The sequence below is a fragment of the Pecten maximus genome, chromosome 9, assembly GCF_902652985.1.
Source record: "Pecten maximus chromosome 9, xPecMax1.1, whole genome shotgun sequence".
Classification (NCBI taxonomy): domain Eukaryota; kingdom Metazoa; phylum Mollusca; class Bivalvia; order Pectinida; family Pectinidae; genus Pecten; species Pecten maximus.
In genome coordinates this window covers 14083258-14103261 of record NC_047023.1, presented here as the reverse complement: position 1 = coordinate 14103261, position 20004 = coordinate 14083258, and the positions used below count along the sequence as shown (strand labels likewise).

General features: G+C 37.2%; 1 protein-coding gene across 2 annotated transcripts in view; it reads left to right on the top strand.

Annotated features, from left to right (window-relative positions):
- Window positions 1-20004, top strand: part of LOC117334176 (acetylcholine receptor subunit alpha-like 1) — a 34689-nt gene that overhangs the window by 6492 nt on the left and 8193 nt on the right. Inside the window, exons 2-3 of one of the 2 annotated variants that reach the window (XM_033893648.1) lie at window positions 9934-9978; window positions 16852-16961. In XM_033893648.1, the coding sequence (XP_033749539.1) occupies window positions 9934-9978; window positions 16852-16961 (155 nt within the window). Of the gene's footprint in view, window positions 1-9933; window positions 9979-15378; window positions 15489-16851; window positions 16962-20004 lie in introns of both variants that reach the window. The other variant, XM_033893649.1, reaches the window with a different exon arrangement.

The following is a 20004-nucleotide window of genomic DNA, read 5'->3' as shown; positions in this document are numbered from 1 at the left end:
ATTGTACATTTATACATTTTTACTTTGATAAAACTGAGCTTGTAGACGCGTTATTTTCAGAGTAAAAGCCTCATGCTGTTGTTGTCATTGCGGAAACATAGACAAGAGCGCAGGAGCATGCGTAGTGCAATCACTTCCGGTTTCTGGTATAAGCAACATACAGACCAGAGTATCTTTGAAATCATGTCACGAACGTTAATTTCGGAAACCTCAAATCGGATGACCAACTCACTAATCAGGATTCCCAATCGTATTACCGTGGAGTTTTCCTGTGACCCCGGAAAGTGACTACTATACACACCTGCTTTCACAGATATCACTGTTACGCGTTTTGCTGGATGGGGGATGTGTCGCCCTGGTCACATTCCATTGGTCTAGTTTCTCACAGGTCCCGGATTCGATCTTTTAAGTATCATTTAAAATATTTACATCTGCACACTGGGAACGCCTTTGCAAACAGGGCCGGGTGAGATGACCAAATTAAAGTAATTCTTGGTTCTTTCGGATTGAGTCAGTAGGCCGTGGGGAATAGTTCATTAGGTTGGTCGCAACACCGACGGTAAGGATATTTGACTGTTAGCAAATAACAAAAAAAACTGTTTTGTTTACCGAATAACTAAACATAATCAGATAAAGGCCATTTAAAAATGAGATCTAGAAGACAGTCTGATATATAACAAAACCGTCCTGAAGCAGACGTCGGCAATCACGATCAGAAAGACGCATCATCATAATCATTTGAATGCTTGGTCGCTTTCTGATTACAATGCCAGTCACAAATTTTGACTGTTGGCCGGCTTGTTCCGATTTTCTTGCAATTTTTTCCAGGTAAGAGTTGAAAATACTTAATGTACATTGTACATTAAGCATACAGAGATAGTCTGGTTTTGTTGAAATGTAAAATGTAAAATGCAAGTCAACAGTGGCGGAAGATACACACAGCCAAACATAAACCATTGTCATCAAAATACTTTTTGAAATTTACAGAAACGTTTGCTAATGTTTCAAAGAATATATGACAAAATTCAAACAGAGAGCAGTAATCATATAAACATATAGACTGGCTTTATCAGGTGTAATGTTAAAGACCTAATGCAAGTTATGGCCAATTGATGCAGGAGAAAAACAAGGAAGTGAGAAAAAAAAACATCCAAAAGTGTAATATGTGCAGCAAATATATTTGTATAGGCCTCTTGTTCCTCAGTTGATGCTTCCCCGCCTTTGCACTAAGAAGGTCATGCTTGACCAAGGCAATCCAAAACATAAAAAAGGTTTTGGCTACTCTGTGCTAGGTGTTCATCTTTAAAAATGTTTGCGGTATGGACTGGGTCACCCGTTGTCGATATTATGTCACCGAATTGGTTTACGTTAACATGTCCGCGTGTGATCTTTCAATGTGATAACGCTATAAATGCGCCATCAGTGGCCCAATCATCCTTTGGTACCGTCCTAAGCAAAATATACCAACCAATAACCATTCTGAATCCCCAGAGGAAGACAAAAATATCTTCTAATTCTTCAGTTGGACCTCACATAAATCGTTCCTTCAGTCCTCAAGCCACAATATCTCTTTATCGTCATGCTGACCTTATCTCCATTGCCTACCACAATATACTATTTACAGGTCACGAATTTTAGAAAAATACCATAGATTAAACGAGCCAATCAGCCTCGAGAATATAAAATTAGCAACGGAATATTTTCGACCATCAGCCCGGCTGGTTTTTAAAGCGTGGCAGGGTGTCTTACGGGATAATGTTTAAGACGTAAAATAACAGCTTCGTTATCTATCATTCACCACTAAAGATAACCGCGGAGACACGCTGTTTTTATGAAGCTACCCAATAGATTCAGTGTATGATCTCCAGGATAGCACAATATATTTGTGTTCCGATTAACTAAAGTTATACCATTTTTCATTGTTTTATAAAGCTTAACGAGCATTTCACGACGTGATACAAATGTATAGATGGTATACTACACCGAAAAATATACATCCATCTGTCGGTCCAGGCCGATCTTAGTGACGTAGTGCGTCAATGAACAAAATCGTTTTACCAGAGCAATTAATTCCCTACACTTGATCTACCCTAGCATGTCGTCGGACCAGGAAAGGAGATACCATTCGGGCACTGCATGTGCACAGGAGGCGAGTTATGTGGGCATTACCTGCATAATTAGGAATTGGATTTTTTTTGTTGGGTTTTCTTGAGGACATTAAGTCCCCACATTAAATATTCGGCAATATCTGCAGTGTTTACTTTGTCTTTTCCTTGACAGCGCTTATCTTGGAGTTTGGAGTCCTCCAAGGTAACGAGTGTCGCGGGCTTTATCCTCTAAACAAAACCAATATTTGTATGGATTTGGTACATACCGCTTTCTTGTCAGCGTTCAACTTTAAATGAGTTGGCAGCATTAGTATAACGTTACTGTTTTCAAGTTATATTTCCGTGTGATAGCACTATTAAATAACACACATCAGTAGCCTCGTCATCCATGATTGGTGTCTTGATATGAATTTGGGGCCGCGGTGGCCGAGTGGCTAACTTTATCACAAGCCTACCTCATCTGGGTTGCCAGTTCAAAACCTACGTGGGGCAGTTGCCAAGTACTGACCGTAGGCCAGTGTTTTTTTCTCCGGGTACTCCGGCTTTCCTCCACCTCCAAAACCTGGCACGCCCTTAAATGACCCTGGATGTTAATAGGACATTAAACAAAATAAACCAAACCAAACCAAACATATGAATTTACTTCCACTGATTCTGGGACAAAAAAGAAAACGAACAAACCAATGACCATTGCTTATAGATAAAACGTCATCTTTAAAGGAGGTTATACCTGAGCTCACATGCATGGCTTAGTACTTGTCAAAGGTATCAAAAACGAAATTTTCGGGGGCATAGTTATGTACGTAAAGTGGACCCAATTGCATTTCTGCTAGAATGTGATAATCCCTTTGAGAATACGTGAATAGGATTTTATATAAATTCCAACACATAATGGCTTCATTTTATTTATAATAGACACAATCGAGCAGACGGAATTGCATAAGCATTTGTCAACGATAGTAGACAACAATAAGATTTGTATGTAATAAATCTACAGTATATTGTTGTTTTTGCTTTGAAGCCAAATAACTGTACAGTGCATTTCATGTTAAAACATTTCTCCCTTTATCCATTAACACATCAATCCAGTTGTCTTCGTATGTCAAATGATGTAGAACAAATTACCAATTCCATTATTGAATGAAACAATTCACTATGTTCCCATGTCATGATTAACGCTAAACATGGAAGCCGTAGTCAGTCGTACATAGGGCATATAAATAATGCCGAACCAAATCTACGCTTCAATTGGCTTGTAATTCTCTAGGAATCGTTTTAGACTTGTCGTTTGTTGTCGATGTGAAGCGACTATGCGACCGTTACAGTTGCAAATGGCGTAAAAATGTCCACAGTGCCCTGGGAGATATTGCGGCAATAAAGGGCAGAACGGCGTACCAATAAACACGTCAGTTCACGCGTTCCAATACGCTCAAAGCACGTGCTTGCGCACGATACCGCTTAGGTTTATTATAACTGGGCGTTATTTATTTCTTGAGATTGTAAACGAATTGAAGCCAGATCGAGTTTACGGCTGTGTGCTTCACAACCATGGGAGGTACACACCGAGCACTTGTCTCGATCATGGTTATTAGATCTACCAATCTTAGGCCATGCAATGAATGCATCATTCGTTTGCAATAATTGCCAGGTCTGTTCTAGCTTTTATAGAACACTTGTTGTTACAAAGTTTTATCGAGTGCTTTCTACTCGAGCGAAACACCAACAGGTTTAAATCACTACTGTTCTCGCTATACAATAAATGTTTCGTATCAAGGACACCAGCAGTACCCATTGGTATCTGTAATTAAAATAGAAACCATTAACGCCAGTGTAATTAAATACAATTTTCGCTCTTAATTTGTAGTTGTTCTAGCTTGAAAAACGTAGCTTTAAATCAAATAGATTAAAAATAACAAATTAAAAATACAGTTTTGAGGAGATAGCTTTTGACGATGTTCATCTGGACAATGGAATATTATCATAAACTCACTTCTAATTTTAAATATCCAAGGAAGAAACCATCAAGGCGGAGAGATATCACATGGCGTCAAATAGATTTCAAGACGCGAGATATAAAAAGGAGGAAATGCGAATAAGATGTATTTTTATCGAAATATGTTAAGCAGGGAGTGGTTTTGAAGAACGAGAGACTCGAGACGTCTTGGTGCAAATGAGGGATGGCTACGTGTCCGTTATCCTTGACATAAAACATGAAATTCAGTTGTTGGCGTAAGGCGTCAGTGTTTGATTCGGTTTTAGTGTTCTATAACAAATTGTATTACCGTCAAATCAATGTGGATGTTTAATTCGAAGCCAAACGACAACCACTATGGAATCCATTCAATGAGTTACACCGGTATCATATGGTACGCTATAGAGATACGACATACAGTGTAAACCACAGTGTTCATTACCTATGTCCAGTGTGTGATTTCGCGTGCGAGATATGAATCGCACGTGAATGGATTCATACAGGAATGCATGACGTCTCCATTGACACCACTTCAACAATCAACGGTTATGTGTCATTAAACGGCAGCCAAATTGAATTCTTGATCTGATTATTGGCCAGCGGTGTCAAACAGACGCTTGTAATGAAGTAGGCTGTGGAGAATATCGGCGGAACATTGATCACTAATAATTGTTTGATAAACGAGACCATAAATATGTCTATAAGATCATCGTTACAGGCGCGCTTGCATGAACCACGCCATCAACGCTAACCAACCAAGAGTCAACAATTGGTCAGCATTGATCAAACATTGACCATCACACGCCAAACGTTTTGCAGATTGATAAAACTGACCAACACCACAGATTCGAGCTGGTCAGTGACCTTGATGAGTTATTCTGATACGGTAACCGGAAACCAATTTTTTATTGTGTCAGGTTTTTTACACAAACGACACGCACTTTGCCAAAGATGCGAATTACTGACGAATGGTTTAAAACCGATCCGCTGATTGGTCGTAATTTAGATATACAGTCATGAAGATATATAAATAAAATTCGAATTACGAAAGCATCATACGTTGCATGTGTTTGAATATGTATATCAGAAATGACCTGTATATTCCATATATATAAAGAAATATTTCATTTGCCGATTGGGAATCACGTGCCAACAGTCCTATCTTTTTGTTCGTGTTCAACAAGAAGCTGTTACACAGTATCCTTACTGAAAGTTTTGGACTGTTGGCCAGCTTCTATCACGTGATTTCGTTTTTCACAAACATGATATTGTTGATAAATGGCGATACAGTCTGTCGGTACATTAGTTTTGTGTTGTTTCTCCTACATGCATGTCCATCAAATGCCCAGAACCAGTTCCATGCCTGTAAATATGATTTATTTTAAAGACCACCATTTCTTCGCTTCCGTCAAATTTACAGCATTTATTAGCAATTGTATGTTCTGGACGAAACCTGATTACTTGCGGTATAAATGTTGCTCCCTTTATTACATCAACGTTTGGTAAAGTTTGTCGAGTGAGTTGCACTAGTTAAACAAGAAATCACCGAAATGAGTTTTTCTATTTTACGTTGTCAATTCTTATCACGTATTTATTTTGTATTTATATGTATTTTGGAAATGTAACATTTCCGTAAATATGATTTTGACGGCAAACAAAAAAGACCTTTTGATAACATGATCAGTAGGCCTACAGCTATTTATCTATTTGATTTTAAGCTTGTGGTTTTAAATATTTTTTGCATAATCATTCAAAATAATAATAATACAAATGACGAGAGGAGGTCTGGAAGCGATATGACCTATACATAATTGAGGTCATTTGTAATATCCATTTGTTTTCCGTGAATTAACTGAAATGGATAGTAGACCGTGCCCATGGTAACGCATTTTGGCAACGCGGACCCAGCCCACAGACGGATGGCCTTATTCCACGCCAACTCTCCGGTAATTACACGTCTGAAAAGGCGATGGTGACGTCAAGCACACTAGCAATTAGCCGTTAGGTTAATGATATTAGATGGGAAAAGTCACGGAAGAAAGCATCGATACCGTTTACGGCAGTGTTAGATAGGTTCGCACGTGCGGCATGTGCTGGACGACAGAATGGTGTGAGATTCCAGATAGGTAAAGAATCACCAATTGTATCGACATTGATCACAAGGACAACACGTCGCCTAGAAACGTAAGGTAACTGTGTCGACTATATCGAGTCATTGTTCAGTTACATTTCCAGATCAAGTAATCCTACAGGACATTAGGTAACAGAATGGCGACACTGTTGCAGTGGTGACGTCATTCGGGTCCGCTAAAATGACCCCTGAAGAACACAGACTATGCATGTCTTTTGAGATTGTCTTGCATCAACCCTGAATGCTGTAATAAGCGGTGAAACGTTCATTTTACTAAATTAATCAACATGAAACCTTTTAAAAGTCTGGTACCTTCTTGAGTAGGAATTCCTTCTTCAGCGTGTGCGCATCTTTATTGCGCATGCTATTTCATAATGGAGATGGTTACTTCGGCTTAAGCAACAAGAGTCAATAGTGCCATTGTCAGAAGCACATTGGACAGTGTTTACCTGTATCTTTGGTTTTTACCGACCAAAGGATATATTTGCTCTTGACGCTGAAAGTCTCCGCGTCTTAAATTGGCAATACGTACGTCACACGATAGAAATAAACCAGTGAAAAATCTACAGGGTTACCCACTACCGGGCTTTTGTGAGCGGAGCGGACCAGTTGTTCCGAAAATGCATTGAGTTATTTAGATGTACACGTATTAACAAAGGCGAACTTAAAACCTTACGCCGTACAAATGACAGTCCGTTTTAAAACACTTCCAGATAAGAAAGTAATCATTCATATTTTGGTTGGGTAAGAAGCCTACAATTTCCATCTTCTGTTAGGCATCCTTGATGGACGTGGGAAAGACATCCTAATTTATTTGTCAGTGGATACACCACCCGCGAATCAACTCATTACGGACATCCGGCATGGGCCACGATATGACACTCGTATTAGCAATCAATTCGCGAAACTTCTAGCTGACATTGATTAAGAAAAATACGAACTCATCAGAATTCGACCAACATGCATGCTTCAAACCAGACTCGACCTAGGGCATGGTCACTGCTCAGTCGTATCGACTGGCCAGACCCGATGGGTTCATAAACAGAAACATTCGTCTGTCAGTATGCATTTATCTTATCGAACAGTCAAACATGCATTAAATCAAGTTACAAGGTTTCCCATGGAATATGGAACGTTTTTGGCCTCGCAGGCGCTTGTCTGTCACAGTTTGCAGTACTTATAAATCTCAGTCGTTTAGGCGCTTGATCTAGTAGGTGTGATTGGTCAAAGCGGAAGTGATGCGCACAACTTTATTGGGGTTACCATAAAGCTTGATTTAATTTTGTCGGACAGTTGTGTCCGACCAATGATTGGATACTTTGTAAACCACAGTTATATCGTTAGTATGATAGACGACTGGTTCACATGTGGTTGGCCATACTTACAGTGGATATATGGCGTACACAGAGAGGGGAATAATCTAATGTAAACAATATAATTACAACCATCCAATAGCAGTGAATACAATTCAGACCAGTGCCTTCCATGAAAAACTACAAGATTCGGGTTTCTTTTGATGAGAGCCTATTTTTTCGTAAATACGCGAAAATAATTTGTAATTAAAATACATTAGAAAATGTTAGAAGTTCTATTGACAAATTGTTATTCAATCCTCTGGCTTAAGTGTTGCCATCGTTATTACAGAGTTAACATAAGAGTCAAGGTCATTTTGGTACAGATTTCTGGGACATCATTGGTGGCCGGCTCATTGACACTGGTAGCGCTCTATCAGACTAACCGGAATTGCTTTGATCAAATTTCCATAAAAAAACGACAATGATTATCCTGGCCTTCATGTAAACATGGTCGGGATCAGTAGGGAGCCAGTTTCATTAATCCAGGGTCGCAGTTCGAGTGTTTTATAACAATGTCATATGCCTTTGTATGGTCCGCAAGTCTTCTCATTTGGAAGCAAGGATCTGCTTAAGTGCGCTGTATACACGGGACGGTGTTGGCTGTAGGCGACCGAGCTGTATTACACTTTCCTTGATTGCGACTGGTAGAATTAATGATGTCGATCTTTGGAAATTCCTGGAATGAGTTTTACTGACTCATTCCGTGAGCCAAGGAAATGTTCATTGGTCAGGTCTCAGACTTCGAATTCCGAATAGGATCATGTGGCACATTACTGGGGGAGTTTCCGGTCACTTTATAGCTGTAGTCTGTCCCTTAGTGTTGTGTAAGTGATGGCTGTCAGTCCCTCCCGTTCTAAAACCCCGACCTGTCACTCCACACAGTCATCTTAAGCATTAGAGCCCAAGGTCACCTAATGAGCACTCCAATGTCAAACATTCACACTGTGATTCAATCATAGAACCGGGCAGACAATTCACGTGATTTTCTCATATCTCTTTTATAGTCACATATAACAACGTGGTTGAGTATTGTGCATTAAAAAACGTTATGCCGCAGCGAGTGCCTAAAATATACAGGTGATCAACACGAAATTCGACTAATTAGGGTAACACTGTCGAAATAGATAAACCACTTCTTACCTCATTTGGAAACAGTTGATTACAATTCGACAATATATACAAATTAATGCAAATGATTAATTTGGCGCTAGACGTTGTAGTCTTTGCCGCAATAACCTTGGAGAAATGCTGCGTTATATAGTATTATTATATAGGTCACATGGGGTCAGGGCAACATTCGATTTTGGCATTATTATTAAAATATGGCTACTTACTCTTAATTGCAACGGTTGATACAGTTACACGCAGATCCTGTACAAACACATGTATATAAGTTGGCCCACCAGAGTTTCACCACCTTCAGATTGAATTCAAGCGTCATTACGGCGATTGGTTGGTATTTCTGCGAGATAGGTTAAGATAAACCAAGGAATTGCCAAAAAAAGGTATTTGATTTTTCTATTATGTGATTGGTGAAATCTTGGACGTACTGGTGTCATACGTGATATAATATCAAGATACAATAGCAATGTAAGAAATTATTTCATTATAATCTTACTTATCGAAAAGCTCAAAATATCAATGCTAAAATTTGAACAAAGTTTAAAAGATCATAATGATATCTACGCTTCTTGAAAACTCTTATGCTTGATGACGTATACTTTGTTGAGAGTTTGTTGAGCTATCACATTCGACATGACTAACACCCTCCAATCATATCTAAGGAGGGAAATATTTGACTAAATTCGATTGGATGCTGCACGCTGCTCTTACCCAATAAGAGTACGGCTTTTGACAAATGCAAAATGATTCAGACCTGATAAAATCAAAGGTGTTTGAAAATGTTGACTGTTTAATATTTTTCTCCTGATAATGAACATGTGATAACTGTCGGGTATGTAGACTGGCCCGCTGTCTTTAAAATATTAAAGTTATGCATAACTTTAATTTTATGATATTGGCCTCTAGGATAGGTCTGATTCTAGAAAAACCAAATTTTCAAATTAGGGGAGATAATCTAGTATTATAATTTAGCAAAGCAATTCTTAAAAGCGGCTCCATGCTGGTCTATCGGGTATGCTGTATTTATTTCATTAACATTTTTGTATTATTATATTATTTTTTATTGTATTACAATGTATTTGTTTTTTTTATTGCATAAGACTTATTTGGATAAAATGTGTATCATTTCAGGGGATTGCTGATTAATTATCAAAAACAAACACAAATGTGCAATTAATCATTTATCTTCGAAAACATCAAACATACTGTTTAACATTCAATAATACAATATTTATTTTTTTTCAGGACGAGAAAAACCAAATAATGACAACAAATGTCTGGCTACGTCAGGTAAGACATCCAATGATTAGAGTTATGTGCCTTTTAGATCCATCTTGAAATAAGGAGGGCGAATTGTCATTATTTTCGTAAGTGCATTCAAATCAAACTGCGAGAACATGCGTTGTTTTGCATACATATGTAAGGGTAATTGACATTATATAAAACAACGGCTATAACTGTCGGTTGTAACTATCTCACTATTTCAAACATTTAGATGAGTTACAACGATAACACATTGTAGATTCAACTCGATAACATTTGATTTAAACCATGCATTCTCCAAGGCCTATCGAATCTGAGTGCGCCTGGCCCATAGACTTACCCGTCGCTCCCGAGCATGGAACCCGTCGCCATCGGAGAAACGGAAGCCTCTCGCCGTTTGGGCATCTGATGGACGTTGTATTCCCTATCGCCACTATTTTATACGTAATATAAGTCATAAATGTTTATATCGCCGATACGATCAGCAGACATGTGTTAAATCACATTTAAAGTACAGAATCGCCTGTTTTACGGACGCCACGGTAACGATACCCCGGCCAATGATAGATGATGCGCTCCCTAATTCAGATTGATTGATTCTCTGTAGTGTTTGACCAAAGCAATTGTACTAAGTCCGGATTCCGCGCGCCGTATCCTGTATTATACTCGCCGTAGACGGATGCGGCTACAGCTCTGGCTGTGGGAGACTCGCTATCAGAGAGAGCAGTTCTATACCGATGTCTGTAACAGATCACTCGAACAACGTTCATGGCCAACCTGTCATCGATGAAAGCTAAACAAAACGGCGCCTGATCGATGAGTATACGTACAAGATAAACTTTGTCGTCTTTGATGTGTTTTATGGTCGAAGGTAGATCTTGAACAAAAACAGTAACATACTTAGACACCCAGGTCATAATAGTCTTTATATACATTTTTTTACAAATGGCATCAGTATAGTCCGTCTTGAAAATTTCGCAAATTGTTGATTAATGTAGCCTTGTGAATACGTATTTGTGGTTGTTAACATGAATAACAAATCCCTGTATATATATTTGCTAATGTAAAAATGATATTGATTCTCGGAAGTTGTCACCTTTAATAGAATATCCATGTCAAAGAATAGCAATACGCAGTGTACATGTCTTTAAATTGAATTGCATTGGTGTGCTGCATTGGTCGTGTGCTAACATATTTGCTGTGTGTTACTTAAGACGCTGCTTAGTTAGAAGTATCGACAAACGTCTGCTTAGCTAGGGTACATCTTTCTCAAGCTTAATTACGTAATTCCATTTTTGAAAATGTACCATTTGAAATCCAAACGGTGGTATCGTGTGTCCTCGCGTACTGAGATTATATGTAAGAGGAGACTGTGACACAGGACTGGAGAGCTCACCATTACTGTTCTCTCAGTAACATGTAATCAGTATCCTCAAGTCTTCTTACTGTCGAATTATTTACGGTGGGTGACGTATGCCGGGATATGTAACCAACACGCGATGTACGAGCACGCTGCACGTGCATTCTAAGGTATAATAATGCAACAGCACGCGATTTGTCAGTTTTAGAAAAGCAAACATATTTCGTATAATAACTAAGTGCAAAAAACACTTTCATTGATTTCTGAACAAATTGTTTCATACATTTTTTTCACGTATGATATAGTATTTTGTTAGAGGAACAATGTACTTGTATATTTTACGGACCATGTATTCCGGATATGTGTTTCCTTTATTATGTATACGTTTTCTATGTTATGGAGGCAAGTTATGGGCAGTATCCATTCAAAATGGGAAATTGGCGTCAATGAAGAATTGTTTGGTCAAAATACTTAGTTAAGTTGATAAGTTACTATATATATATAAGTAATGGCACACCGGCATTTTTCGATTTTGTTGTTGTTGTTGTTGTTTATTTTTCTTTTTTGTAATTAATTTTTCTTTTCATTTTTTTCTTATTTTCTATGAGCCAAAACAATCCTGGATCCGTTTATAAAGTCAATACCTAATCAACTTCAATATAAGATATCATTTTAAGATATCATTTTTCTGTAATATTTTCATTTCATTAAAACCTCTCTATATTTTTGTTAATATATAGATATGAAACTTCATCAAGTGAAACATCATAATCCCTCATGAAATTTTAAGTAATGACGTAAAGTATGTAATAGACATCTAAAAAGAGAACGTGAATCAACCGTGCGCGCGCCGAATCACATCCCCGGATGAAAAATAGAAAACCATGGGTTTGTTTATCTAATGGCGAGAAGTTTTACTTCCAATTTATGGTGGATTTCAACGTTAACTTATCTTAAATGCGAGTCGTAGATGATGTTGTGATTTTGCCGAATCCTTTCCTTTGCCTTCGCGGCAGCAACCAATAAATCTGATCAACTTCAGGCTTCTGGTGCGGGGCTTTAGTTGCCAGTCCGCCATTCTCCAAAACAAACCTATTTGCGCATAAGTGCATGTCATATTTTCTGCATCTCATTTACATATAGAGAATGGAGCACCGCATTGGAGATTCAATCAGTGGATAGTTTTAATTCCAATTAGAAAGAACAACGGTATAGGTTATCATTAGGGTAAATACTTTACCATTGAACACATTTTTATATTTTTTTTCAAAATTTACATGCTACGAAAATATAGAGAGGCTTTAATCGAGTTAAACTTAAATAATCTATTCAACACGGTGTTTTGATATTTATCTAAAACGTTACATTTGAATGTTTAGTTTACATTCCTGGATTGCATTGACAATTGTCCCTCCTTTTCGATGTTCGATGCGAACATGTATGTAAACAATTTACGTTTAAGCAAACGCAGCTTATCTACAAAATATGCGTGACAATTATAATTCGTATGTAAATATTGTGAGGTTATATGTGTCATATTTATATCATTAAGGCGATGTCCCTTTCGGCTTTAAAACGTGTGTGTTCATTATGTTGTGACGGAAGTCTTGTTGTCGGAGACTTGCGATAAACCGGAAGTTTAATTCAACGATTGAAAATCAAGTAATTGATGTAAATGATAATTCATATTCTCGTTATACCGAGGGAACACCGCACGTGCTGGTGAGGTGCCATATTAAGTGCACGTGCGTGTAATATATTGGATGCCTGGCCTATATGTAAGAGCGCCAGTGGTATGTGTTTTGTGGGAAATTATACGGGTTAATTACATATACATATGTAGGTCTGTGCGGCAAGTTATATACACATATGGTTTATGGTCTGTGCATGTTGGTGTGGGTACTGCTGACTGGCGGACGTGTCTGTCACGTGACTCTTGGTCTGGTGTCACTGGACGATTTGGGTGCCAGGTACTTTTGGTATCTGGCTTTTTACCATTAAATCCATATATATTGTATGTTGTTGATACTTAGGTTGAGTGGATTCATATATAGGTTGGTTACCTATACGGGGACTAGGAGATATAGCCATTGTAGCTCGTTAGCCTGTGGGTCTAGATTGTTATACTACAGAACAACATTAAATGTAACTACAGTTATCTGTAGTAACTTTATAGGAATGTATTTTACTGTTTATATCGGAGCCTGTTTTGAAGAATTATACTAAATCTATATTGGCTTAATTTTGTTACTAGAACACGGTATAAAGTAACATTTTACGGGAATATCTAGTTTATATCGGCTATGTTATGTTACTAGACCACGGTATATAGTAACATTGTACGAGTATATCTAGTTTATATCGGCTATGTTATGTTACTAGACCACGGTATATAGTAACATTGTACGAGTATATCTAGTTTATATCGGCTATGTTATGTTACTATAACACGGTATAAAGTAACATTGTACGAGTATATCTAGTTTATATCGGCTATGTTATGTTACTAGACCATGGTATATAGTAACATTGTACGAGTATATCTAGTTTATATCGGCTATGTTATGTTACTAGACCACGGTATATAGTAACATTGTACGAGTATATCTAGTTTATAACAGCTATATTATGTTAGTAGAACACGGTATATCTAGTTTGGATCGGCTACATTTCATTATAAATGTACCTGAGAAGAATGTGCTTTCTATAAATAGCTGCCTAATTAATTAATGCTTTATATGCATTGGCTTTGAAATGCAAGATATTATATTACTGCAATATAACAACAAAACCTCGATATACTGCCATCAGTTTCCAGCAGAATTCTACCATTACAAGGGGTTTGGCGATATACGAGTTAACCAGACACGCGAAGCTAACAGGGAATAGAATATATATGTATATAGAAAAATAATAACGTGTTCCATGCTGTTGTATATAATTCGACATGATGAGCTCATTTGTTTTGGATGGAAATTTCAAAGTTATTTGATTGGGAATTCCTGTCGTTAATTAATGAGACGGGTACAGCAATTGTTAAGAAGGCTGACGGCAAGATAGCATTAAAAAAATGGCGCTATATCGAGGTTTTACTTTATAAAATGTTTATGCATACTTAATGCTTTAATTATCAGACCAGACAAAGCACAAACAACCTGGTGTGTAGGATTTTGAAATTATTGCAATATAATTATGCTTTGCTACGGTGGCTGGGAAAGGGCATCATAAAATTAATACTGTGGACATTGTGGTATTGGAAAACCATATCATATGATGTTATTGTTTCGTTCATAGGAAATGATATTCCTTTCGTATGCACCAATGATTGTTTCGATAGATCGTAATATTATTTCGTGTGACTGCAATATTTTTATGATGCCCTTTCCCTGACGTCGTACTTAATTGCTTTGACGTGACGTCTCTGTGTCCGACCATAATCACCAAAAATACCCTGGTGACGTCACTACTATCCTCGTTTTGTGTGACGTCACTGTCCTGATTTGAGACCCTTCATGGTTTGTGTAACACTTAACATTACGAATTTTAAAAATTTTTGATCATAAACCTAAAGAATCAAAACTTTCGTTTGTAAGTTCCTTTTTTGAATTGTTTTATATCACGAAATTCCAAATTAAATAAAATCCAAAAACCGAAGGAAGCTTAAGTTTCCATCTGACGTCTGTATCAAAAGCTCAATAGCAATAGCTTCCTAGTTAGTTTTCTATTCGGACAACTTGTTACTTTTTCAATGGAAAATTCTGATTTTTACATCCTTTCCATTTTCTGTCCCAAAAAAAATATCCCCAGGCTTTGTTTTCACTTAAACACTTAATGATTGGTTATTTCCCCTAACTTTACTTCCTCCCCTGGTGTGGGGCGTGGGTATTCCCCTAACTTTACTTCCTCCCCTGGTGTGGGGCGTGGGTATTCCCCTAACTTTACTCCCTCCCCTGGTGTTGGGCGTGAGTATTCCCCTTACTTTACTTCCTCCCCTGGTGTGGGGCGGACATAGTGACGTCATAGCTTAATACCTAACCCGCTTTGTCCTCTCTCCCCGTACTAACCAGGAGTGGTATGATTACAAACTAAGCTGGCCGAAGGCTGAATATGGAGGGGTGGACCGGCTCTACGTCCCCTCAAAACAAATATGGCTACCGGACATCGTCCTGTACAATAAGTAGGTAGAGGTTGGTACTGTTCGGTGTAGTGGTGAGCATGTCAGTCCTCCAATATACCGCACAGACACACACGTAGTCCTTATAAGACTGAAAAAAATCTAAGTTACTGTACATATAACATGTTTAGGTAATTGCCTTCAGTTTAAAATTCATCCCTCAAATATACATACGCATACGTATGTTGAGTCAAAAAAGATGAAGAACAAGGATATTTAGATTTATGTCTTTTTAACATCCGGGCCTCCAAATGACCGTGATGACTGGCGGTTATTGGAGGACATTTGTGTTGTGTGTTGAGGCCTGGGACCATACAGTGACCAGGTAACGTAGGGCAGTTCTTGCCTTGAATCATACTGTCATCTGGTGACGTATTATATCTACCCTGGTGTTGGACCATACAGTAATCAGGTAACGTATGCTATCTGTTATGACGTTTGATCTTCTGCGCTGGTCTGGGACCATACATTGACCAGGAAACATAAGATATCTGCCCTGGTCTGGAACCATACTGTAATAAGGTAACATAATATATCTGCCCTAGCCCGGGACCTTACACTGACCAGGACTCATAGGATATCTGCCCTGGCCCGAGACCATACACTGACCAGGAAACATAAGATATCTGCCCTGGCCTGAGACCATACACTGACCAGGAAACATAATATATCTGCCCTAGCCCGGGACCATACAGTGACCAGGAATCAAAGGATATCTGCCCTGGCCGGGGACCATACAGTGAACAGGAATCATAGGATATCTGCCCTGGCCGTGGACCATACATTGACAAGGAACCATACGATATCTGCCTGGGACCATGCTGTAATAAGGTAGCATAGGATACCTGCCCTGGCCTTGGACCATACAGTGATAAGGTAATGTAAAATATCTGTCCAGGCCTAGGATTTAAACAAGATTAAATGGATTTTTGGTAATTTTCCTTTCAATTGCACATCCAGACGGTGTGAAAACACAAAAAGTAACGAGATGTTGATGGCTTGAGTCGTGCCAGGACAGAGCTTTGGTCCGGTGTCTGTCGAGTCGTAAACTCAGTTGTTAAAGGTAAGACATCACAGGTTTACCATCACTCATAACACCTCCCTTCAACGCTCTCTGGTAGTGTGGGCCTTTGGTTCTCTTATCGTATGACGATAAACTAACATGAATCGGTACGGGACGGTAGGAACGAGGCACGGGTACCGTATATACTCTACAACGCACTCCAATATAGTCTACCACTTCTTGGTCTTCTTACTTCCTGCATTACACGAGCATGCGCATGGGGCGTGGAGCAGGTCTGTACTAACACCAGGAAAACCATATTTTGCATTATGATTTTTTAGTTCAATTATTTGTTTCTAAAAGTGGTGGTATGACGCCAGTCTGGTTTGGAACCCGACCGAGTACGCAAACATAACAAAATTGGAAGTGCCTTCTCCTAAAATATGGACGCCCGACATTGTCCTCTTTAACAAGTAAGTGCGCATGTACCGGAAGTGAGGTTATCTTCCTTCCCTGTTCATGTCTTTTAGTTAATCTGATGTTTCGTTGTGTGTTGTAAAGATGGTTCATAAATTGTTGATGATTTTCTATATGTATTGAAGATGTCTCAAACAACAATTTTGACACTCTAATCGGTGATTAATTCTTAAAAGAAATAGTCACGTTGATCGTACTAGAGACAAATCTTTCAGTATCTGTTAAAAAATGTCATAAGTAGAACAGGTCATTTCTCACACAAAGTAATTATAATACATACATATGAAGTGAATCTAAACCTATTATTATTATTATTATACTATGAGACATATTGAAGAATCAATAATACAAATTTGGCACGCGTTTTTATTTTCGGTTAGGAGAGAATTTTACGACACGACAGTCTCAACTGATCTCTGTGAAGTATTTATTTGATATCCTGATGTTTTGTATACAATACTCGTTTAACATGACTTTATTTTCCTTTACAGGTTTAGATAAAGTTTATATCGTAAACTTCACCATGTTTTACTGTTTCACAATGAATTTCGTCTACAGTAGATCTAGTACCACACCAGAGAATCCCAATTCCTCTATATCGAATGACGTACATTGACAATGAAATCTTAATGGTTTTTAGATTGAATGATTACATACAAGTTTATTTCTGTTCGATTGTCTCACGTTCAGTATGTTAAGTGCACATTACTTTATAATAGCTATTGTTTTTTTTTCTTTTGAAGGATTGCAGTGACTGTCACGTTACAAGCTAGTTAAGCACGTGCCGCCTCGTGCGTCATGTAAATGTTGGACTTATTTTTCAGACAAACTATCCCTAAACGAGGGATAGTCGAGAGCATACTGGAATACACAAAGCAATTACTCTCCAAAATGTCTTTTTTTCTGCCCACGCCTAAATTTAATTCACATTGTTACTCGTTACTGCTAATAATGTCACAAATTATCTCCCCTAGTTCAGAAGTATGTCACCAGATGGCGGTTCACATCTCACCCATTGTTGCATGGTAACGGCGCACACAAACTCCTTTATTTTTTTGCAAATGGAAACTAATCAAACCTGAAGATTCCAACAAATTACTTTCATGATGAAAATATCGATATCTTTATTTGTACAGAGGAATTGATCGACAATATAACGAAGTTGAAGACAAGTTTCCCGTAAACTGTTCTACACCCATAGTAATATGCTTCCCCAGCTCAGATTCCGTGCAGACCCCCTCCCCCCCTCCTTGGCCCCTCTGTACCCCCTCCCTTAGGACAGATCTAATCGATACCAATGCATGTCTCATTCTATTCACTTTATTGAGTATCTTAATGAAAAGCTGTTGGAATAAATCTTTGTCACCCGCGGTTACATAATTGGCCTCGCCGAAAAGCCGGGACATATTGTATCTCGGCAAAACTGACGACTAAGAATATTGACAAGCCTAATGTACGCCAAACACACAAAAACCAATATCTCTTCCTTGCGCTTCAAAAGCTGCCGAACTGGCGTTTTTTCCCTTGTAAAGGAACGACGCCCTGTTAAAATCGAAAAGAGAAGTAGGAATTGTTGCCTTCTCGCCTATGGGGTGTTGATTCGGATATTTGTCACGTATCGACGGGAAATCTCAATTTCCTAGTGCCAATTACAATGACAAGATAGAATCTTCATGAACCTGTTCCCAATATGACACCATTTTGTTTATGTAGAGTGGTAGAAAAGGCGGATAAATGAACAATGGGCCATCAACATAAGCAAACTTAAATACGAAAATTCAACACAAATTTAAATATAAAAATTTCAGTCAAACTTAAATATTAAAATTTAACACAAACTTAAGTATCAAAATTTAACACAAACTTGATTATCAAAATTTAGAGCAAACTTAAATGTCAAAATTTAGCACAAACTTAAATGTCAAAATTCAACACAAACTTAACTATCAAGATTCAACACAAACTTGAATATCAAAATTGATCACAAACTGAAATATCAAAATTTAACACAAACTTTAGTATCAAAATTCGATACAAACTTACATATCAAAATTTAGCACAAACTTAAATGTCAAAATTCAACAGAAACTTAACTATCAAGATTCAACAGAAACTTAAATATCAAAATTCAACACAAACTTAATATTACAAATTGAAATATCAAAATCTAACACAAACCTTAACACTACAAATTGAAAAATCAGAATTTAACACAAACAGAAATATCAAAATTTAAAACAAATGTAAATATCGAAATTTAATCGTTCAAACTGTACTGAATCTATACGAAAGTTACAACACAATCTATATCATATGTTGTCATAACGCTTAAGTATCAAATGCAAAAATAAGTTCTAAATACATACATTACTAAGTAAACAGTGCATTGTGTAATCAATACAATATTGTAATAAATACCATAATGGAATTAATATCATAATGTACTAAATTCCATAATATAATAGATACCATAATGTACTAAATACCGTAATAAATACCATATTGTAATTAATATCATAATGTACTAAATTCCATAATATAATAGATACCATAATGTACTAAATACCGTAATAAATACCATAATGGAATTAATATCATAATGTACTAAATTCCATAATATAATAAATACCATAATGTACTAAATACCGTAATAAATACCATATTATAATTAATATCATAATGTACTAAATAAAAAAAATGTACTAAATATCATAATGTAAAAATACCGTTATGTAACCAATACCATAATGTACTAAATATCATAATGTACATTGTAATTAATACCATAATGTAATTAATATCATAATGTACTAAATAAAAAAATGTACTAAATATCATAATGTAAAAATACCGTTATGTAACCAATACCATAATGTACTAAATACCATAATGTGCATTGTAATTAATACCATAATGTACTAAATATCATAATGTACATTGTAATTAATACCATAATGTACTTAATACCATAGTGTAATTAATATCATAATGTGCTAAATAACATAATGTAATAAATACAACATGTGAAAAAAATACCAT